This window comes from Paralichthys olivaceus, chromosome 9 (genome assembly GCF_024713975.1).
Source record: "Paralichthys olivaceus isolate ysfri-2021 chromosome 9, ASM2471397v2, whole genome shotgun sequence".
Lineage (NCBI taxonomy): Eukaryota > Metazoa > Chordata > Actinopteri > Pleuronectiformes > Paralichthyidae > Paralichthys > Paralichthys olivaceus.
The window spans coordinates 15,758,641-15,779,527 of NC_091101.1; the positions used below are offsets into that span (position 1 = coordinate 15,758,641).

Sequence of the window (20,887 nt, forward strand, 5' to 3'; positions counted from 1 at the left end):
GTAGTGGGTGGATAATGACACACACACATTTTCACAGCTGGTGTACAGCGACATCGTGAGTCTTCTCAACAAACTGAATAAGGTCCACTTGCAGGAAGTCTGCGCAAGATTTACACTCAGAAAAATAAATTTATATGTAGAGAAAATTTGTGAAAACGAAAACCTCTATTGGAAAAAAACTGTAATGTATAAGAAAGGATCTCACGTAAAAAGCACATCCAAAACAAATTTATTTGACGAGGACACCTCATCCAAAATATAGTGCTCACATAAGACAATCACTCGTATTTAATACTCACTTTTAAAACGGCAAATACCCCTTAGACTTAAATAAATAGACGATGAGACGATTAGAACCAAAACAAACATCCCTGACGAGTGTGCAGCGAACAGATTTGATACAAAGACAGCCACAAACTTGACAAAAGACAGCTCAGAAACTACACAGCTAATATAAAATGCATCTAATTTCCTCTCCATATTTTCGTTGGTAATGTTTCAAAGAATGACTGGTGAATATCAGGGAAGGAATTCCAGCACAACTGTTACTAAACAATCCGAGTTATTTTGTAGAGATAAATATAAAAAACTAGACCCAACTTATAACCACGTAAGGGAGACCATTTATTTCATATTTTGAGAAGCGATTATTCCAAGTTTACTACCACAGTACGAGTCAAAAATCTGAAAAGAGGGTTAGTTTAATTAAGTATGTGCGTCAAATATCCATTGCCCTTACCTCAGGAGAAGAATCACAGTCTCCAAAGGCATCAGCAAAGTCAGAAGGACTTTTCCTCAGAGTCTGGTCAGCAGGCAGTGTGTTGTCATTGTAAGATGTCACGAACTTAAAGTCACTGGTTCGAGAACCTGTTGTCAGGTAGGCGTCATAATTGTAAGTGCTGCGTAAAGTTCCTGTGCCATCAACATCTGCGTAATTAGGAGGGAGATAAGCGCTGGGGATGGCGACAGCTCCGTCAAACAACATTCTGGGTTTTCTCCTGCGACAAAACCTCACACCGAGGATGATGATGATGAAGGTCAGGAAGAAGGTGGAGACAGACACCAGTGCGATGATCAGGTAAGAGGTCAGTTTGGAATTTTTCTCATCATAAGAAATGTCCTTCAGCTCAGGCACCTCAGCCAAGTTATCAGAAATAAGTAAATACATGGAACAGGTGGCAGACAGAGAGGGCTGTCCGTTATCTTTCACCGCCACAATAAGGTTCTGTTTCATGCTGTCAGACTCAGAAATGTCCCGCTGTGTCCTGATCTCTCCGCTGTGGACACCAATAGTGAAAAGTCCCGGATCAGTGGATTTGACTATATGATAGGACAGCCAGGCGTTCTGTCCGGAGTCCGCGTCCACCGCGATCACTTTGGACACCAGAGAGCCTCCGTGTGCAGCTTTGGGGACCAGCTCGGTCATGAAGGAGTTGCCCTCCGGGGCGGGGTACAGTATCTGAGGAGAGTTGTCGTTCACATCCGATATGAACACGCTGACGGTCACGTTGCTGCTGAGCGGAGGAGAACCGTTGTCTCTGGCCATCACGTGGACTTTAAAGCTCCTGAACTGTTCATAATCAAACGACCTCACAGCGTGGATCACCCCCGTGTCTCCGTTCACTGACAGATAGGAGGACACCGGGGCACCGTTCACCTCACCAGCTAACAGAGAATAAACCACTGTACCGTTTTGTCTCCAGTCGGGGTCTCGAGCAGTAACGGAACATAAAGTGGAGCCAGGTTTGTTATTTTCAGTCACATATGCGCTGTAGGACTGTTCCTCAAACACAGGTGGGTTGTCGTTGATGTCAGCTACAGATAACTGAACAGTTTTAGAGGAGGACAGAGGTGGAGAGCCCTCGTCAGTGGCAGTGATTGTAATGTTGTAATCTGACACTAGTTCACGGTCCAGTTGTCCTGTGGTCACCAGAGAATAATAGTTTTTAATAGAAGGAACTAATTTAAAAGGGACATTTTGTTGAATGGAGCAGCGAACCTGTCTGTTATTCTCAGAGTCTCTGTCCTGCACGTTAATGATGCCCACCTCTGAACCAGGTGACACGTTCTCAGGTATGGGGTTACTCAGTGCCTTTAAACTGATAGCAGGTGGGTTATCATTGACATCTGTTACGTCTATAATTACTGTACAATATGACGTAAGACCTGGTCCGTCTTTTGCTCTTATCCGTAGTTCAATAGACGTCTCAGTCTCATAATCAATAGACCCGATGACTCGTATCTCTCCAGTCTTCTGGTCAAGTGAGAATAAAGTGGCATGGTCATCAGACACATGATCAAAACTGTATGTGATGTCACCATTCTGCCCCGCGTCCGCATCAGTTGCGCTCACTGCAATAACTATTGTATCGAGCGGTGCGTTTTCAGGCAGACTGGCTTTATAAACGGCCTGATGAAACACTGGTGCGTTATCATTAGCATCCAGCACAGTGATGTGAACGATCGCAGTGCCCGATCTCCTGGGAGAACCACCATCTACAGCCGTAAGCACCAATTTTAGATCGTTCTCTTGTTCTCGATCTAATTCTTTAACTAAAACCAGCTCGGAGTGTTTCCGACCGCTACCGTCTGTTTCCACATTAATAGTGAAATGTTCATTATTTTGTAAATTGTAGTGTTGCACTGTATTTGTACCGATGTCTGCATCATGGGCTTCGGTGAGTAAGAATCGAGCTCCTTTGTCAGCTGATTCTGTAATTTCAAATGAAATCAACTCTTCACTGAACTGTGGGGTGTTGTCGTTTATGTCTTGCACATGAATACTGATACGATGAAGCTCTAAAGGGTTTTCCAGTACAATCTCCTCTTTTAAAATACAAGTCGCCTTCTTACCACAAAGACCCTCTCTGTCGATCCTGTCAGTCACAATCAAATCTCCGCTGCTCAGATTAATATCACAATACTGCTTGCCACTCCTATCGGTGTCAATGCGAGCTTTACGCGAGGAAAGTGCGGCAGTCCCGAGGCCAAGATCCTTTGCTATATTTCCAATCACAGACCCGCGTTTCATCTCCTCTGCGACGGAGTAGCTCACGTCTCCATACGCGAAATGCAGCATGATGAAAAGGAGAAAAGCAACAAAACGATCCATAGAAAACCCTCTGGACGCGGGTTTTCCCTTCATCGACCAGGCGCTCATCCTTCCCTGGGCAACTCTTTCAAAGTGATCAAAGACGGATATGTTCCTCGCAAATTAATGTCCGAATAACAAGACAATGTAAACCCTTTGTATCGTTCTTCTCGCACACACACTGAACCACAAGACGTTGCAATGGTGGAAGAGAATGGATGAAGCAAATGACTCGTCATTCCATGGTCGGTGCACAGTGACACCCAGAGTTTAATTTAGTTATAGCACTTCAATCTAGACAAGTAGAAAATTTCACTTTGTGTATCAAGGTTTAAAAGAGTGTTGTTCAATCAATATTCAATTAAGATAATGACACTGTCCTATAGATTGTGAATAGTTACAATGTCCAAGCAGCTGTTGTCATTTTGTTTTCTGCTGTGTGAACAACCCATCAGTAGAGGTCCCAGTGTTATTTGAGCACCGAATACTTTTCTGCAATGCACTTTTCATGAGCTGTACTTTATACAAATAACATTAAGGAATGTATAACTTAAGAGACACTGCACTTCTGTACTCATTGGTAAACATGAAAAGGTCCATTACAACTTATCTGGAAGATTATATAATATGCACAGATTCTCAGAGTATATGCAACGGAAAAATTGTACTGTAAACCAAAACCTAACAAAGTGAGGTTAAATACCAAGACACAATGCACAGCATTCAGTGTGTATCAACCACCTGATACGCATTTTTCATAGAGACCAACATGACTCCTCTCTGCATCACTGAGAGGGATGACAAGTGAGTAAACAGGTTAAATAGCAATAATAATAAAGCAAATATGCAGTGGAAACATCGCATTAAAGTGTTTTCATATTCAATATATGCTGGAATTCGGGATGAGTTGATTTGGCAAATAAGACTTTCTCAAATTCATATGATTGTAAAGTCCATGACAAAAAACAAAATCAAATACACCAAGTCAATCACTTGTGTAGTAACTTAAATTTGGAAATAGGCTACAAATAGTTTATTTGAACATGTTCAATAAACTGACTTATCAAACTAAAACAGCAAAACCCACCATACATTATCACTCTCAATATTGGCCTGTATCTAAAAACAATACGTAAAAGTTAAATGTTCTTTCCCAGAAGGACAAAAAACCTCAAGTCCAATCACATATTCAAACTATTTACAGAGGTTTTAATACTGAGGAAGAACCACAACTGACGAGACGTGTATTTTAGGTGACAACATCCAAGCTGGTGAAATTATCAAATAACTCAGACAAGGGCCTCCTCAATCTACATGTTTATATACTGAAGGCAAGACAGACAGACAGACAAATACACTGTCGTTATAGATGCAATCCACAAAGGATGGTCTGCAGCAATATATTCTATAATAAAAGCGTTGGAATTATCTGTGAACATCACTGACCCACTGTATTGTCAACAAAAAATATGCTCGTTTTGTATACCCTTCCCCCAAAGGCAGTATAAACATATGCATCCATTATTAAACAGACACTGCCAGCCAAGTAAAATCATATCACTGAAAGAAGCAAAAGAGATGTATTTGTGCAATTGTAGTGTATCAATATTTATCAGCAAAGAAATAGTTTCAGTCATTCTTAGATTAACCAATTCAAAAGACTTTATACAAGATCCGCAACCATCATTTCAGTCATCACTCACTGATGTAAACTTTTGCAACTGCAGTCACTTAATATGGATTTCTATGACCAAGCGTTTTAGATTGAAACTCTAACATTAAACTAGTCATCAATGTAATACTTGCCCATGAGCATTTTACATATACTGTTGTCACTTAAGGACATTTTCTGCAACAGCAAAATCAAAACAATGGTTTATTTTGCTGTTTATTTCTTATTTCTATACCGGCAATACTTAGTTCAACTGTGCAGTTGTGAGGATATTCTTTATGATTACAGTGTGACTTAAGTCCATGAATCATAAAGAAAAAATAACTAGGGTGGCTAAAATTATTTAAACAAAAAACTAAAATATATTTTTTTAAAGTTTGACATTAAAATGGTGCACTGTTATAAGGATTTTGGATGTTTCATGCAGAATGCAATGCCTTGCAAAACATATTTTAACCAATGAAATGAGAATCATTCCGTTAAAACTATGACCATGTTCTGCAGATGGGGCCAAAGAAACTATATTTTTGCAAAGTCCACTAATTCAGCAGTGCAAAAAAATGGAAAGCTTATGTAGACTCCCAATATTTGTATCAACAACTTCAAATTAAAATATCATAGCTTTTTTGTCCTTATTTTGGAAGCATGTTAACCACCATCATATCACTGGATAACCAGGCACAACAAACAAATATATAGCCAGAAATGTCCTTGTCATCATAACAATCGTTTGAATGACGATCTAGATGTCCAAAGGGATGTATAAAATCCAGCGTGATAATCACATTATAAAAATATAGAAAACATTTAGGTAAACAACTAATCACAAACTCTAAATATACAGGAATCTACTCTATAAGACCTCTGACTACATTCTTCAACAAAGTTAGTAGGAGTCTGGTCAGCAAGCAGTCTGTCAATTATAAGTTGTCACATACGTAATGTCACGCAGAGTTTCTACAACCTGTGGTCACCAATATGAATAAAAAGTGCTGCGTAAAGTTCCCATGCCATCATCCTTCTTCAAAAAAGTTGAAATGGAAAATGGAGAGATCATTTGAACAAAGGCAAACCTCAAAATGGAAGCCTGTTACATATGCGTAGTTTGATGGTTACTTCCATTGGTAAGACTTACAACATTTGTTATCATGTGAAAACATTAAATAATTTAGACCAGAAGTAAGCAGTAAAAAGAAACCATTAATGTGTTTTCATTGATAGAATTATTCCTACCTCAGGAGAATCATCAACACCTCCAAACATATCTACGAAGTCAGAAGGACTTTTCCTCAGAGTCTGGTCAGCAGGCAGTGTGTTGTCATTGTAAGATGTCACGAACTTAAAGTCACTGGTTCGAGAACCTGTTGTCAGGTAGGCGTCATAATTGTAAGTGCTGCGTAAAGTTCCTGTGCCATCAACATCTGCGTAATTAGGAGGGAGATAAGCGCTGGGGATGGCGACAGCTCCGTCAAACAACATTCTGGGTTTTCTCCTGCGACAAAACCTCACACCCAGGATGATGATGATGAAGGTCAGGAAGAAGGTGGAGACAGAGACCAGCGCGATGATCAGGTAAGAGGTCAGTTTGGAATTCTTCTCATCATAAGAAATGTCCTTCAGCTCTGGCACCTCAGCCAAGTTATCAGAAATAAGTAAATACATGGAACAGGTGGCAGACAGAGAGGGCTGTCCGTTATCTTTCACCGCCACAATAAGGTTCTGTTTCATGCTGTCAGACTCAGAAATGTCCCGCTGTGTCCTGATCTCTCCGCTGTGGACACCAATAGTGAAAAGTCCCGGATCAGTGGATTTGACTATATGATAGGACAGCCAGGCGTTCTGTCCGGAGTCCGCGTCCACCGCGATCACTTTGGACACCAGAGAGCCTCCGTGTGCAGCTTTGGGGACCAGCTCGGTCATGAAGGAGTTGCCCTCCGGGGCGGGGTACAGTATCTGAGGAGAGTTGTCGTTCACATCCGATATGAACACGCTGACGGTCACGTTGCTGCTGAGCGGAGGAGAACCGTTGTCTCTGGCCATCACGTGGACTTTAAAGCTCCTGAACTGTTCATAATCAAACGACCTCACAGCGTGGATCACCCCCGTGTCTCCGTTCACTGACAGATAGGAGGACACCGGGGCACCGTTCACCTCACCAGCTAACAGAGAATAAACCACTGTACCGTTTTGTCTCCAGTCGGGGTCTCGAGCAGTAACGGAACATAAAGTGGAGCCAGGTTTGTTATTTTCACTCACATATGCGCTGTAGGACTGTTCCTCAAACACAGGTGGGTTGTCGTTGATGTCAGCTACAGATAACTGAACAGTTTTAGAGGAGGACAGAGGTGGAGAGCCCTCGTCAGTGGCAGTGATTGTAATGTTGTAATCTGACACTAGTTCACGGTCCAGTTGTCCTGTGGTCACCAGAGAATAATAGTTTTTAATAGAAGGAACTAACTTAAAAGGGACATTTTGTTGAATGGAGCAGCGAACCTGTCTGTTATTCTCAGAGTCTCTGTCCTGCACGTTAATGATGCCCACCTCTGTACCACGTGGGGTGTCTTCTGGTATGGGGTTGGTCAGTGACTTAATGAACGTAAGAGGGGCGTTGTCATTTACATCCGTGATGTCAATTATTAATGAACAGGATGATACTAATCCCAGACCGTCCTTTGCTGTAACTTGCATTTCATAGGCAGACAACTCCTCATAATCTATATGCCCAGTTACTCTTATTTCACCAGTTGTCTGATCAAGGGAAAATACGTTATTACCCTCATCAGAAATGTGATCAAATTCATAAGTCACAACTCCGTTCACTCCCTCATCTGCATCAGTCGCGCTCACTGTGACCACCACAGTATCTAAAGCAGAGTTTTCAGGCAGACTGGTTTTATAAACAGCCTGACTAAACACTGGGGCGTTATCATTAGCATCCAGCACAGTGACGTGAACGACTGCAGAGCCTGATCTCTGAGGAGAGCCTCCGTCTGTTGCCACAAGCACAATCGTTAGCTCGTGTTGTTGTTCTCTGTCCAGCTCCTTCTCTAAAACTAACTCGCTGTATTTTCCTCCTCCACCTTTTGTAACAACATTTAATCTGAAGTTTTCATTTGCCTCGATACTATAGCCCTGGACGGCGTTTTGGCCGACATCTGCATCGTGGGCCTCATCTAAACGATAGCGACTTCCTTTATCAGCAGATTCCCTAATTTCATATTTTATTGTGTTCTTTTTAAACAGTGGTGAATTGTCGTTGATGTCTTGAACGTGGATATTAATGCGGTGCAGTTCTAAAGGATTCTCTAGAACAAGCTCCTGCTTCAAAAGGCAAGATGCCTTTTTGCCACAAAGCCCCTCTCTGTCGATCCTATCAGCAACAATGATATCTCCCGTGCTCAGATTAATGTCACAATACCGTTTGCTGTTCCCGTCTGCATCAATGCGAGCCTTTCGAGCGGACAGTTTCCCCACCTCAAGTCCTATGTCTTTCGCTATATTTCCAACAACTGAGCCGCGTTTCATCTCCTCTGGGAAAGAATAAGCCACATCTCCACGGACGCTTCGCAGCAACAGAAAAAATACTCCCAAGAAGGTAACAAGGCCGACAACTGAAAATCCTTTGTGTCCCATTTTCCTGGAAGACCAATGGTGAAATCACCACAAAGAAGACATGGAACACAAAAAAAGAACCAGGCAACAGGAATCCTCTTCAGACAATATGTGCAGTCCGACTATAAATGGTGCAAATTCGACGAACAATCTATCAGGGGTTGGAAATGTGCAAGCACGTACGGTAATATAGTCAAGCACCATTAAGTAAAGCTGGTGGACAGCGACACTTTGAGCAAAGTGTGGGTATTACAAAATAATTAAATGATTGGGTATTCTAGAAATAAAAGAAAAATGAAAGTAAAAAGAAAAAAGGGAAAATAATCAAAGTCCAGGCTGCAGTCAGATTCAATCATATATAGCCTAAAACAATATAAATTAAGGTTGATGAGATAATTATTGTACTGTACACAGCAGAGTGTAGGTTATTTACTCCTTTAAAGTGCTTTTATTGCAGAGCAGTGATCTGTAAGGATGGTTGATTTCAGCACCATGGATAGATCCCACAGCACAGAGGATCGCACCATTGAGCAGCGGCAGAGTTTATCTGGAGTCTCAGGAGATGTTTCACGAACAGACACAACTAAAATAATAGATTAGAGAAGTAAGACTGATCATCTAAACACCATAATCCAAATGTTTGATAAAAAAACTGCTTCTTTAAGAAAAACTAGTGGTCTACAGTGGCTACTTGAAATAATGCTATGGGCAATAGAAAATATAACATTCTGATCGTTGCATTAAAAACAATTCAGATCGCAAAGCATAAACAATTGGATATTATTACCTAAACCTTGTCCCACTACTAAGGCAAGGATTTATGGAAAATGCTGTGAGTGTCCTGGAGAAGAAAAGTCACCTACTGCGTCTCATTTGATTGATAATGTGCCCCTGTTTCTCGAGCTTGTTCATAAGATTTCAAAGTGGTGGTGATAGATGGATTTTCATTCAATGGCCAAGTTAAGGGAAATAGCAGGAAGCAGTGTGTAGCCTAAATGATAAGAAAGGAAGCAAACAAGTTCAGGCGTTTCAATGGGAGACATTGTGAAGGTTTTTGTAACATGTCCTATAACATTAGAGTGAGGTTTTCATTCTATTAACATGAAACTAAATAATTGTAGGGTTATGTTTGACTTTTCTTTATTTTTGTGTTAAGTTTGAAGTGTAAATTGCTTAATTAAATATTTTGAATTTTGACTAAAGAGTGAAGATGAATAAAAAAAATAAGTTTAAGCCATTTGAGATCTGATTTTAATTTGTTTGGGTTTAAAAACAAACTTTGCTGAAACAAGCACAGGCATCTATCTACCTCTAAGAATCTTGGATCAAAATATCTGCATCACTTGAGCAGCCAAGCACAACAAAACAATCACAACCAATATAAGGCCACAAATAAATAGCCCTTGTTATCATAACAATAGTCCTGATAACCATCCAGATGTCCAAAGGGCTGTATACAATCCTGCGTGGTAATCACATTAAAAATAGACAAAGTGGAGGATAACACCAATCACAGAGGAAAAATATAAGGCAGCCCACACCACTAAAAGCTAATCCCATTCTTCGACAAAGTTAGTAAGACTCAGTGTGATGTGGCATCTGATGGCACACAATGTTTCTACAACAAGTCTTCAGTTATGAGCACCATATTAATAAGTGATGTATAAAGTGCCAATGCCATTATCCCTCTGGAGAAAGGTGGATATCAAAAATGGAGTGATGATTTCAACAAAAGCACATTTCAAGATGGAAGCCTGTTACATATTGGAAGGATTGATGGTAACTTCAATTGGTAAGACTTTTACATCTGTCATCATGTGAACACATGAGATATTTTTGACCACAATAAAGCAGTAAAATAAAACATTAATGCGTTTTCATTCATATAATTATTCCTACCTCTGGAGAATCATCAACACCTCCAAACACATCAGCAAAGTCAGAAGGACTTTTCCTCAGAGTCTGGTCAGCAGGCAGTGTGTTGTCATTGTAAGATGTCACAAACTTAAAGTCACTGGTTCGAGAACCTGTTGTCAGGTAGGCGTCATAATTGTAAGTGCTGCGTAAAGTTCCTGTGCCATCAACATCTGCGTAATTAGGAGGGAGATAAGCGCTGGGGATGGCGACAGCTCCGTCAAACAACATTCTGGGTTTTCTCCTGCGACAAAACCTCACACCGAGGATGATGATGATGAAGGTCAGGAAAAAGGTGGAGACAGAGACCAGCGCGATGATCAGGTAAGAGGTCAGTTTGGAATTCTTCTCATCATAAGAAATGTCCTTCAGCTCTGGCACCTCAGCCAAGTTATCAGAAATAAGTAAATACATGGAACAGGTGGCAGACAGAGAGGGCTGTCCGTTATCTTTCACCGCCACAATAAGGTTCTGTTTCATGCTGTCAGACTCAGAAATGTCCCGCTGTGTCCTGATCTCTCCGCTGTGGACACCAATAGTGAAAAGTCCCGGATCAGTGGATTTGACTATATGATAGGACAGCCAGGCGTTCTGTCCGGAGTCCGCGTCCACCGCGATCACTTTGGACACCAGAGAGCCTCCGTGTGCAGCTTTGGGGACCAGCTCGGTCATGAAGGAGTTGCCCTCCGGGGCGGGGTACAGTATCTGAGGAGAGTTGTCGTTCACATCCGATATGAACACGCTGACGGTCACGTTGCTGCTGAGCGGAGGAGAACCGTTGTCTCTGGCCATCACGTGGACTTTAAAGCTCCTGAACTGTTCATAATCAAACGACCTCACAGCGTGGATCACCCCCGTGTCTCCGTTCACTGACAGATAGGAGGACACCGGGGCACCGTTCACCTCACCAGCTAACAGAGAGTAAACCACTGTACCGTTTTGTCTCCAGTCGGGGTCTCGAGCAGTAACGGAACATAAAGTGGAGCCAGGTTTGTTATTTTCAGTCACATGTGCGCTGTAGGACTGTTCCTCAAACGCAGGTGGGTTGTCGTTGATGTCAGCTACAGATAACTGAACAGTTTTAGAGGAGGACAGAGGTGGAGAGCCCTCGTCAGTGGCAGTGATTGTAATGTTGTAATCTGACACTAGTTCACGGTCCAGTTGTCCTGTGGTCACCAGAGAATAATAGTTTTTAATAGAAGGAACTAACTTAAAAGGGACATTTTGTTGAATGGAGCAGCGAACCTGTCCGCTTGTCTCAGAGTCTCTGTCCTGCACGTTGACGATGCCCACCTCTGTACCAGGTGACACGTTCTCTGGCATGGGATTGGTCAGTGATTTTAGATATATAACCGGGGCGTTATCATTAACATCAATAATATCAATCATGACTTTAGAGTCAGATGAAAGTCCGTAACCATCTTTGGCATCTATGCGCATTTCATATTTAGAATTACTCTCGAAATCTAGTGGTCCTATGACTTTTATCTCTCCAGTTTTACTGTTCAGTGAAAAAACCTTTTTAGCTCTTTCTGAAATACGACTGAATTCATATGTCACCTCCCCATTGATTCCCTCATCTGCATCACTGGCACTGACTGCGACAACAACAGTATCAACGGCAGCGTTTTCCGGTAGACTGGCTTTGTAAACAGCCTGGTCAAACACCGGTGCGTTATCATTAGCATCTAACACACTAACATGTATATTAGCAGTTCCGGATCTTTGTGGGACGCCACCATCAACTGCAATCAGCATGAAATTTAAATCGTGCTCCTTTTCACGGTCAAGCTCTTTGTCTAACACCAACTCGACGCTCTTAGATCCATCGCTGTCGTCTCTAACAGATAAAACAAAATGTTCATTCTTTTCTAAATTGTATTGTTTTACTGTATTTTGTCCGAGGTCTGCATCGTGTGCTTCGTTGACACGATATCGAGCTCCCTTGTCGGTTAATTCACTTACTTCTAGTTTTATTGTATCCTTTGGAAAAACGGGTGTATTATCATTCACATCCTGGATGAGCAGTGAAATGCGGTGCAGCTCCAGAGGACTCTCTAAGACTAATTCGAATTTAAGCAAACACGAAACCTTCTCCGCACATAATTCCTCTCTGTCAATCTTTTCCCTAATGACAAAATCTCCAGTTTTTAGATTAATATCGCAGTAGTGCTGGTGGTTTTCCTCGGTGTCAATACGGGCTTTGCGAGTGAATAATTTCCCTACTTCCAAGCCGAGGTCCTTTGCGATATTTCCAACAATGGACCCGGGCCTCATCTCCTCCGGAACTGAGTAGCTGAGGTCTGCCGTGGTGATGTGGACGCAAAGAACAAATCCGAAGACCAGACTAAGCAATGACTTCCTCCTGAGGTCCATTATTGTTTCCAGAGCGTAGACACAGCCACAAAAATCTACTTGTCCCTAATGAAATTACAACGCGATGGTAAAAATCAACATACGTCGCTCCTACAGCAATGGCAGCTCTCGACTTAATGCTTGGAATACTCCTTTTGTCGTGGGTGGAGAAATTATCTTCATATGTGCTAGTGAGCAGCGACGCCCTGAGTTTATTTGCAATATTACAAATAAATAAATACCAGGTAAAAGTTCTATTCCACAGCTGCTGCCATGCTTAGTAAGAATGCCATATATTCCAAGTGAAATTAATCGTTGTACTGCTTTTATTTTAACAGGTGGATTATAGAGGATATACCATTCAGCACCATGGACAGCGATTGAACAGCGATGGCTTGAGCCAATTTTGTCATATTCAACAAAACCGCCCTTAAAGTATTAACAGGACAAACTGATCATCGAAAATTAAAAAAAAAATACTTGTGAAGTTAAATATCTAGTGTTAAGGTACAAATTACATGTTATATAATGTGACACAATCAAAAATATTTTGTTAATTTCAAATATCATGAGACCCATAAAATAATTTGTTGTTTTCACAATTACTTAATCTAGAATGGGAGGTTGTTCTTTTGAAAAATGTGAATCTGACAAATGCTGTATAAACAATAGATACATGTAAGAATAAAGTTTAATGTGCACACTGTAAGTGATGTTAAGCTGATGTCTTGAAAAGCTTAGTAAACTACATAGTTATTAAAGAAAAGGTTCAAGTGTCAACCAGTTAAGGAAAAGGATAACATGTTAAAGGTGGTGATAAACATCTGACAAAAAATACAATTTTATCAAACTATGGTTCAAACTTGCATGTCGACCAAGCACAGAAGTTTAGCGAACCTGTATTTCAGCAAGTGCATCACTGAATGAAAGCTTTGAAATAAATGATTGATGCAGGTATATATTGTTGTCAAAGATTAACAGTAAATATAAATTTCAATATATAATATGGAGATGTAAGGACACTCAGCAGTTTGGTACAAAATGTCTATTGGTTGACAAAAAAATGTACTTGGATTCTATGTTAAGAGTGACTTTTTAATAATAATTAATGACCATGTATTAGTGTAAAGCAGGTCTGAGTTACACAACGCCATGTATTTGAATGTGAAAGGAAAAAAGTTCACCTCATATTTTCACAGGTAAGTTAAATACCACAGGTAAGTCCCCTGTGCTAAAAAAAAAAACTACAGTAAAAGTAGGCCTATTTGCTTCTGCTACAACTTTAGGAGTTACAGAAAATACCAACATTAACATACAAGGTTTCTTCAAATTCATGATGATGAGTGGCCATAATCAGCTTTAAATGTTACATTTAAAATTTATGCCGCCTACCTCTGGAGAATCATCTGGTGTACCAAACACATCAGCAAAGTCAGAAGGACTTTTCCTCAGAGTCTGGTCAGCAGGCAGAGTGTTGTCATTGTAAGATGTCACGAACTTAAAGTCACTGGTTCTGGAACCTGTTGTCAGGTAGGCGTCATAATTGTAAGTGCTGCGTAAAGTTCCTGTGCCATCAACATCTGCGTAATTAGGAGGGAGATAAGCGCTGGGGATGGCGACAGCTCCGTCAAACAACATTCTGGGTTTTCTCCTGCGACAAAACCTCACACCCAGGATGATGATGATGAAGGTCAGGAAGAAGGTGGAGACAGAGACCAGCGCGATGATCAGGTAAGAGGTCAGTTTGGAATTCTTCTCATCATAAGAAATGTCCTTCAGCTCTGGCACCTCAGCCAAGTTATCAGAAATAAGTAAATACATGGAACAGGTGGCAGACAGAGAGGGCTGTCCGTTATCTTTCACCGCCACAATAAGGTTCTGTTTCATGCTGTCAGACTCAGAAATGTCCCGCTGTGTCCTGATCTCTCCACTGTGGACACCAATAGTGAAAAGTCCCGGATCAGTGGATTTGACTATATGATAGGACAGCCAGGCGTTCTGTCCGGAGTCCGCGTCCACCGCGATCACTTTGGACACCAGAGAGCCTCCGTGTGCAGCTTTGGGGACCAGCTCGGTCATGAAGGAGTTGCCCTCCGGGGCGGGGTACAGTATCTGAGGAGAGTTGTCGTTCACATCCGATATGAACACGCTGACGGTCACGTTGCTGCTGAGCGGAGGAGAACCGTTGTCTCTGGCCATCACGTGGACTTTAAAGCTCCTGAACTGTTCATAATCAAACGACCTCACAGCGTGGATCACCCCCGTGTCTCCGTTCACTGACAGATAGGAGGACACCGGGGCACCGTTCACCTCACCAGCTAACAGAGAATAAACCACTGTACCGTTCTGTCTCCAGTCGGGGTCTCGAGCAGTAACGGAACATAAAGTGGAGCCAGGTTTGTTATTTTCAGTCACATATGCGCTGTAGGACTGTTCCTCAAACACAGGGGGGTTGTCGTTGATGTCAGCTACAGATAACTGAACAGTTTTAGAGGAGGACAGAGGTGGAGAGCCCTCGTCAGTGGCAGTGATTGTAATGTTGTAATCTGACACTAGTTCACGGTCCAGTTGTCCTGTGGTCACCAGAGAATAATAGTTTTTAATAGAAGGAACTAACTTAAAAGGAACATTTTGTTGAATGGAGCAGCGAACCTGTCTGTTATTCTCAGAGTCTCTGTCCTGCACGTTAATGATGCCCACCTCTGTACCACGTGGGGTGTCTTCTGGTATGGGGTTGGTCAGTGACTTAATGAACGTAAGAGGGGCGTTGTCATTTACATCCGTGATGTCAATTATTAATGAACAGGATGATACTAATCCCGGACCGTCCTTTGCTGTTATTTGCATTTCATAGGCAGACAACTCCTCATAATCTATATGCCCAGTTACTCTTATTTCACCAGTTGTCTGATCAAGGGAAAATACGTTATTACCCTCATCAGAAATGTGATCAAATTCATAAGTCACAACTCCGTTCACTCCCTCATCTGCATCAGTCGCGCTCACTGTGACCACCACAGTATCTAAAGGAGAGTTTTCAGGCAGACTGGTTTTATAAACGGCCTGACTAAACACTGGGGCGTTATCATTAGCATCCAGCACAGTGACGTGAACGACTGCAGAGCCTGATCTCTGAGGAGAGCCTCCGTCTGTTGCCACAAGCACAATCGTTAGCTCGTGTTGTTGTTCTCTGTCCAGCTCCTTCTCTAAAACTAACTCGCTGTATTTTCCTCCTCCACCTTTTGTAACAACATTTAATCTGAAGTTTTCATTTGCCTCGATACTATAGCCCTGGACGGCGTTTTGGCCGACATCTGCATCGTGGGCCTCATCTAAACGATAGCGACTACCTCTAACAGCCGATTCCCTAATTTCATATTTTATTGTGTTCTTTTTAAACAGTGGTGAATTGTCGTTGATGTCTTGAACGTGGATATTAATGCGGTGCAGTTCTAAAGGATTCTCTAGAACAAGCTCCTGCTTCAAAAGGCAAGATGCCTTTTTGCCACAAAGCCCCTCTCTGTCGATCCTATCAGCAACAATGATATCTCCCGTGCTCAGATTAATGTCACAATACCGTTTGCTGTTCCCGTCTGCATCAATGCGAGCCTTTCGAGCAGATAGTTTCCCCACCTCAAGTCCTATGTCTTTCGCTATATTTCCAACAACTGAGCCGCGTTTCATCTCCTCTGGGAAAGAATAAGCCACATCTCCACGGACGCTTCGCAGCAACAGAAGAAATATTCCCAAGAAGGTAACAAGGCCGACAACTGAAAATCCTTTGTGTCCCATTTTCCTGGAAGACCAATGGTGAAATCACCACAAAGAAGACATGGAACACAAAAAAAGAACCAGGCAACAGGAATCCTCTTCAGACAATATGTGCAGTCCGACTATAAATGGTGCAAATTCGACGAACAATCTATCAGGGGTTGGAAATGTGCAAGCACGTACGGTAATATAGTCAAGCACCATTAAGTAAAGCTGGTGGACAGCGACACTTTGTGCAAAGTGTGGGTATTACAAAATAATTAAATGATTGGGTATTCTAGAAATAAAAGGAAAATGAAAGTAAAAAGAAAAAAGGGAAAATAATCAAAGTCCAGGCTGCAGTCAGATTCAATCATATATAGCCTAAAACAATATAAATTAAGGTTGATGAGATAATTACTGTACTGTACACAGCAGAGTGTAGGTTATTTACTCCTTTAAAGTGCTTTTATTGCAGAGCAGTGATCTGTAAGGATGGTTGATTTCAGCACCATGGATAGATCCCACAGCACAGAGGATCGCACCATTGAGCAGCGGCAGAGTTTATCTGGAGTCTCAGGAGATGTTTCACGAACAGACACAACTAAAATAATAGATTAGAGAAGTAAGACTGATCATCTAAACACCATAATCCAAATGTTTGATAAAAAACTGCTTCTTTAAGAAAAACTAGTGGTCTACAGTGGCTACTTGAAATAATGCTATGGGCAATAGAAAATATAACATTCTGATCGTTGCATTAAAAACAATTCAGATCGCAAAGCATAAACAATTGGATATTATTACCTAAACCTTGTCCCACTACTAAGGCAAGGATTTATGGAAAATGCTGTGAGTGTCCTGGAGAAGAAAAGTCACCTACTGCGTCTCATTTGATTGATAATGTGCCCCTGTTTCTCGAGCTTGTTCATAAGATTTCAAAGTGGTGGTGATAGATGGATTTTCATTCAATGGCCAAGTTAAGGGAAATAGCAGGAAGCAGTGTGTAGCCTAAATGATAAGAAAGGAAGTAAACAAGTTCAGGCGTTTCAATGGGAGACATTGTGAAGGTTTTTGTAACATGTCCTATAACATTAGAGTGAGGTTTTCATTCTATTAACATGAAACTAAATAATTGTAGGGTTATGTTTGACTTTTCTTTGTTTTTGTGTTAAGTTTGAAGTGTAAATTGTTTAATTAAATATTTAGAATTTTGACTAAAGAGTGAAGATGAATAAAAAAAATAAGTTTAAGCCATTTGAGATCTGATTTTAATTTGTTTGGGTTTAAAAACAAATATTGCTGAAACAAGCACAGGCATCTATCTACCTCTAAGAATCATGGATCAAAATATCTGCATCACTTGAGCAGCCAAGCACAACAAAACAATAACAACCAATATAAGGCCACAAATAAATAGCCCTTGTTATCATAACAATAGTCCTGTTGACCATCCAGATGTCCAAAGGGCTGTATACAATCCTGCGTGGTAATCACATTAAAAATAGACAAAGTGGAGGATAACACCAATCACAGAGGTAAAATATAAAGCAGCTCACACCACTAAAAGCTAATTACATTCTTCGACAAAGTTAGTAAGACTCAGTGTGATGTGGTATGTGATGGCACACAATGTTTCTACAACAAGTCTTCAGTTATGAGCACCATATTAATAAGTGATGTATAAAGTTCCAATGCCATTATCCCTCTGGAGAAAGGTGGATATCAAAAATGGAGTGATGATTTCAACAAAAGCACATTTCAAGATGGAAGCCTGTTACATATTGGAAGGATTGATGGTAACTTCAATTGGTAAGACTTTTACATCTGTCATCATGTGAACACATGAGATATTTTTGACCACAATAAAGCAGTAAAATAAAACATTAATGCGTTTTCATTCATAGAATTATTCCTACCTCTGGAGAATCATCAACACCTCCAAACATATCTACGAAGTCAGAAGGACTTTTCCTCAGAGTCTGGTCAGCAGGCAGTGTGTTGTCATTGTAAGATGTCACGAACTTAAAGTCACTGGTTCTGGAACCTGTTGTCAGGTAGGCGTCATAATTGTAAGTGCTGCGTAAAGTTCCTGTGCCATCAACATCTGCGTAATTAGGAGGGAGATAAGCGCTGGGGATGGCGACAGCTCCGTCAAACAACATTCTGGGTTTTCTCCTGCGACAAAACCTCACACCCAGGATGATGATGATGAAGGTCAGGAAGAAGGTGGAGACAGAGACCAGCGCGATGATCAGGTAAGAGGTCAGTTTGGAATTCTTCTCATCATAAGAAATGTCCTTCAGCTCTGGCACCTCAGCCAAGTTATCAGAAATAAGTAAATACATGGAACAGGTGGCAGACAGAGAGGGCTGTCCGTTATCTTTCACCGCCACAATAAGATTCTGTTTCATGCTGTCAGACTCAGAAATGTCCCGCTGTGTCCTGATCTCTCCGCTGTGGACGCCAATAGTGAAAAGTCCCGGATCAGTGGATTTGACTATATGATAGGACAGCCAGGCGTTCTGTCCGGAGTCCGCGTCCACCGCGATCACTTTGGACACCAGAGAGCCTCCGTGTGCAGCTTTGGGGACCAGCTCGGTCATGAAGGAGTTGCCCTCCGGGGCGGGGTACAGTATCTGAGGAGAGTTGTCGTTCACATCCGATATGAACACGCTGACGGTCACGTTGCTGCTGAGCGGAGGAGAACCGTTGTCTCTGGCCATCACGTGGACTTTAAAGCTCCTGAACTGTTCATAATCAAACGACCTCACAGCGTGGATCACCCCCGTGTCTCCGTTCACTGACAGATAGGAGGACACCGGGGCACCGTTCACCTCACCAGCTAACAGAGAATAAACCACTGTACCGTTTTGTCTCCAGTCGGGGTCTCGAGCAGTAACGGAACATAAAGTGGAGCCAGGTTTGTTATTTTCAGTCACATATGCGCTGTAGGACTGTTCCTCAAACACAGGTGGGTTGTCGTTGATGTCAGCTACAGATAACTGAACAGTTTTAGAGGAGGACAGAGGTGGAGAGCCCTCGTCAGTGGCAGTGATTGTAATGTTGTAATCTGACACTAGTTCACGGTCCAGTTGTCCTGTGGTCACCAGAGAATAATAGTTTTTAATAGAAGGGACTAACTTAAAAGGGACATTTTGTTGAATGGAGCAGCGAACCTGTCCGCTTGTCTCAGAGTCTCTGTCCTGCACGTTGACGATGCCCACCTCTGTACCAGGTGACACGTTCTCTGGCATGGGATTGGTCAGTGATTTTAGATATATAACCGGGGCGTTATCATTAACATCAATAATATCAATCATGACTTTAGAGTCAGATGAAAGTCCGTAACCATCTTTGGCATCAATGCGCATTTCATATTTAGAATTACTCTCGAAATCTAGTGGTCCTATGACTTTTATCTCTCCGGTTTTACTGTTCAGTGAAAAAACCCTTTTAGCTCTTTCTGAAATACGACTGAATTCATATGTCACCTCCCCATTGATTCCCTCATCTTCATCACTGGCACTGACTGCGACAACAACAGTATCAACGGCAGCGTTTTCCGGTAGACTGGCTTTGTAAACAGCCTGGTCAAACACCGGTGCGTTATCATTAGCATCTAACACACTAACATGTATATTAGCAGTTCCGGATCTTTGTGGGACGCCACCATCAACTGCAATCAGCATGAAATTTAAATCGTGCTCCTTTTCACGGTCAAGCTCTTTGTCTAACACCAACTCGACGCTCTTAGATCCATCGCTGTCGTCTCGAACTGATAAAACAAAATGTTCGTTCTTTTCTAAATTGTATTGTTTTACTGTGTTTTGTCCGAGGTCTGCATCGTGTGCTTCGTTGACACGATATCGAGCTCCTTTGTCGGCTGATTCTCTTATTTCCAACTTAATTGTATCCTTTGGAAAAACGGGTGTATTATCATTCACATCCTGGATGAGCAGTGAAATGCGGTGCAGCTCCAGAGGACTCTCTAAGACCAATTCGAATTTAAGCAAACAGGAAACCTTCTCCGCACATAATTCCTCTCTGTCTATCTTTTCCCTAATGACAAAATCTCCAGTTTTTAGATTAATATCGCAGTAGTGCTGGTGGTTTTCCTCGGTGTCAATACGGGCTTTGCGAGTGAATAATTTCCCTACTTCCAAGCCGAGGTCCTTTGCGATATTTCCAACAATGGACCCGGGCCTCATCTCCTCCGGAACTGAGTAGCTGAGGTCTGCCGTGGTGATGTGGACGCAAAGAGCAAATCCGAACACCAGACTAAGCAACGACTTCCTTCTGAGGTCCATTATTGTTTCCAGAGCGTAGACACAGCCACAAAAATCTACTTGTCCCTGGTGAAATTACAACGCGATGGAAAAAATCAACATACGTCGCTCCTACAGCAATGGCAGCTCTCGACTTAATGCTTGGAATACTCCTTTTGTCGTGGGTGGAGAAATTATCTTCATATGTGCTAGTGAGCAGCGACG

The 20,887-nt window shown here is 41.8% G+C and overlaps 2 protein-coding genes across 9 annotated transcripts in view; both read right to left on the bottom strand.

Moving 5' to 3' along the window:
* Positions 1–20,887, bottom strand: part of LOC109648067 (protocadherin gamma-A11-like) — a 225,240-nt gene that overhangs the window by 196,551 nt on the left and 7,802 nt on the right. Inside the window, exon 1 of one of the 8 annotated variants that reach the window (XM_069531624.1) lies at positions 18,314–20,818. The exons of 2 other annotated variants lie outside the window; for them this stretch is intronic. In XM_069531624.1, coding sequence (XP_069387725.1) covers positions 18,314–20,704 — 2,391 coding nt within the window. In that variant the 5' untranslated portion in view covers positions 20,705–20,818. Of the gene's footprint in view, positions 1–10,274; positions 12,778–14,036; positions 16,591–18,313; positions 20,819–20,887 lie in introns of those variants that run through there. 5 more of the 8 variants (XM_069531645.1, XM_069531619.1, XM_069531640.1 and 2 more) reach the window with 5 other exon arrangements.
* On the bottom strand, positions 197–5,660 carry LOC109643769 (protocadherin beta-16-like). Its single transcript, XM_069531671.1, has one exon. The coding sequence runs from the start codon at positions 3,158–3,160 to the stop codon at positions 719–721; it is 2,442 nt and encodes an 813-aa protein (XP_069387772.1). The 5' UTR covers positions 3,161–5,660; the 3' UTR covers positions 197–718.

Coding starts and splice junctions, on each gene's coding strand:
- LOC109643769 (XM_069531671.1), bottom strand. CDS start 3,160: ATGAGCGCCTGGTCGATGAAGGGAAAACCCGCGTCCAGAGGGTTTTCT.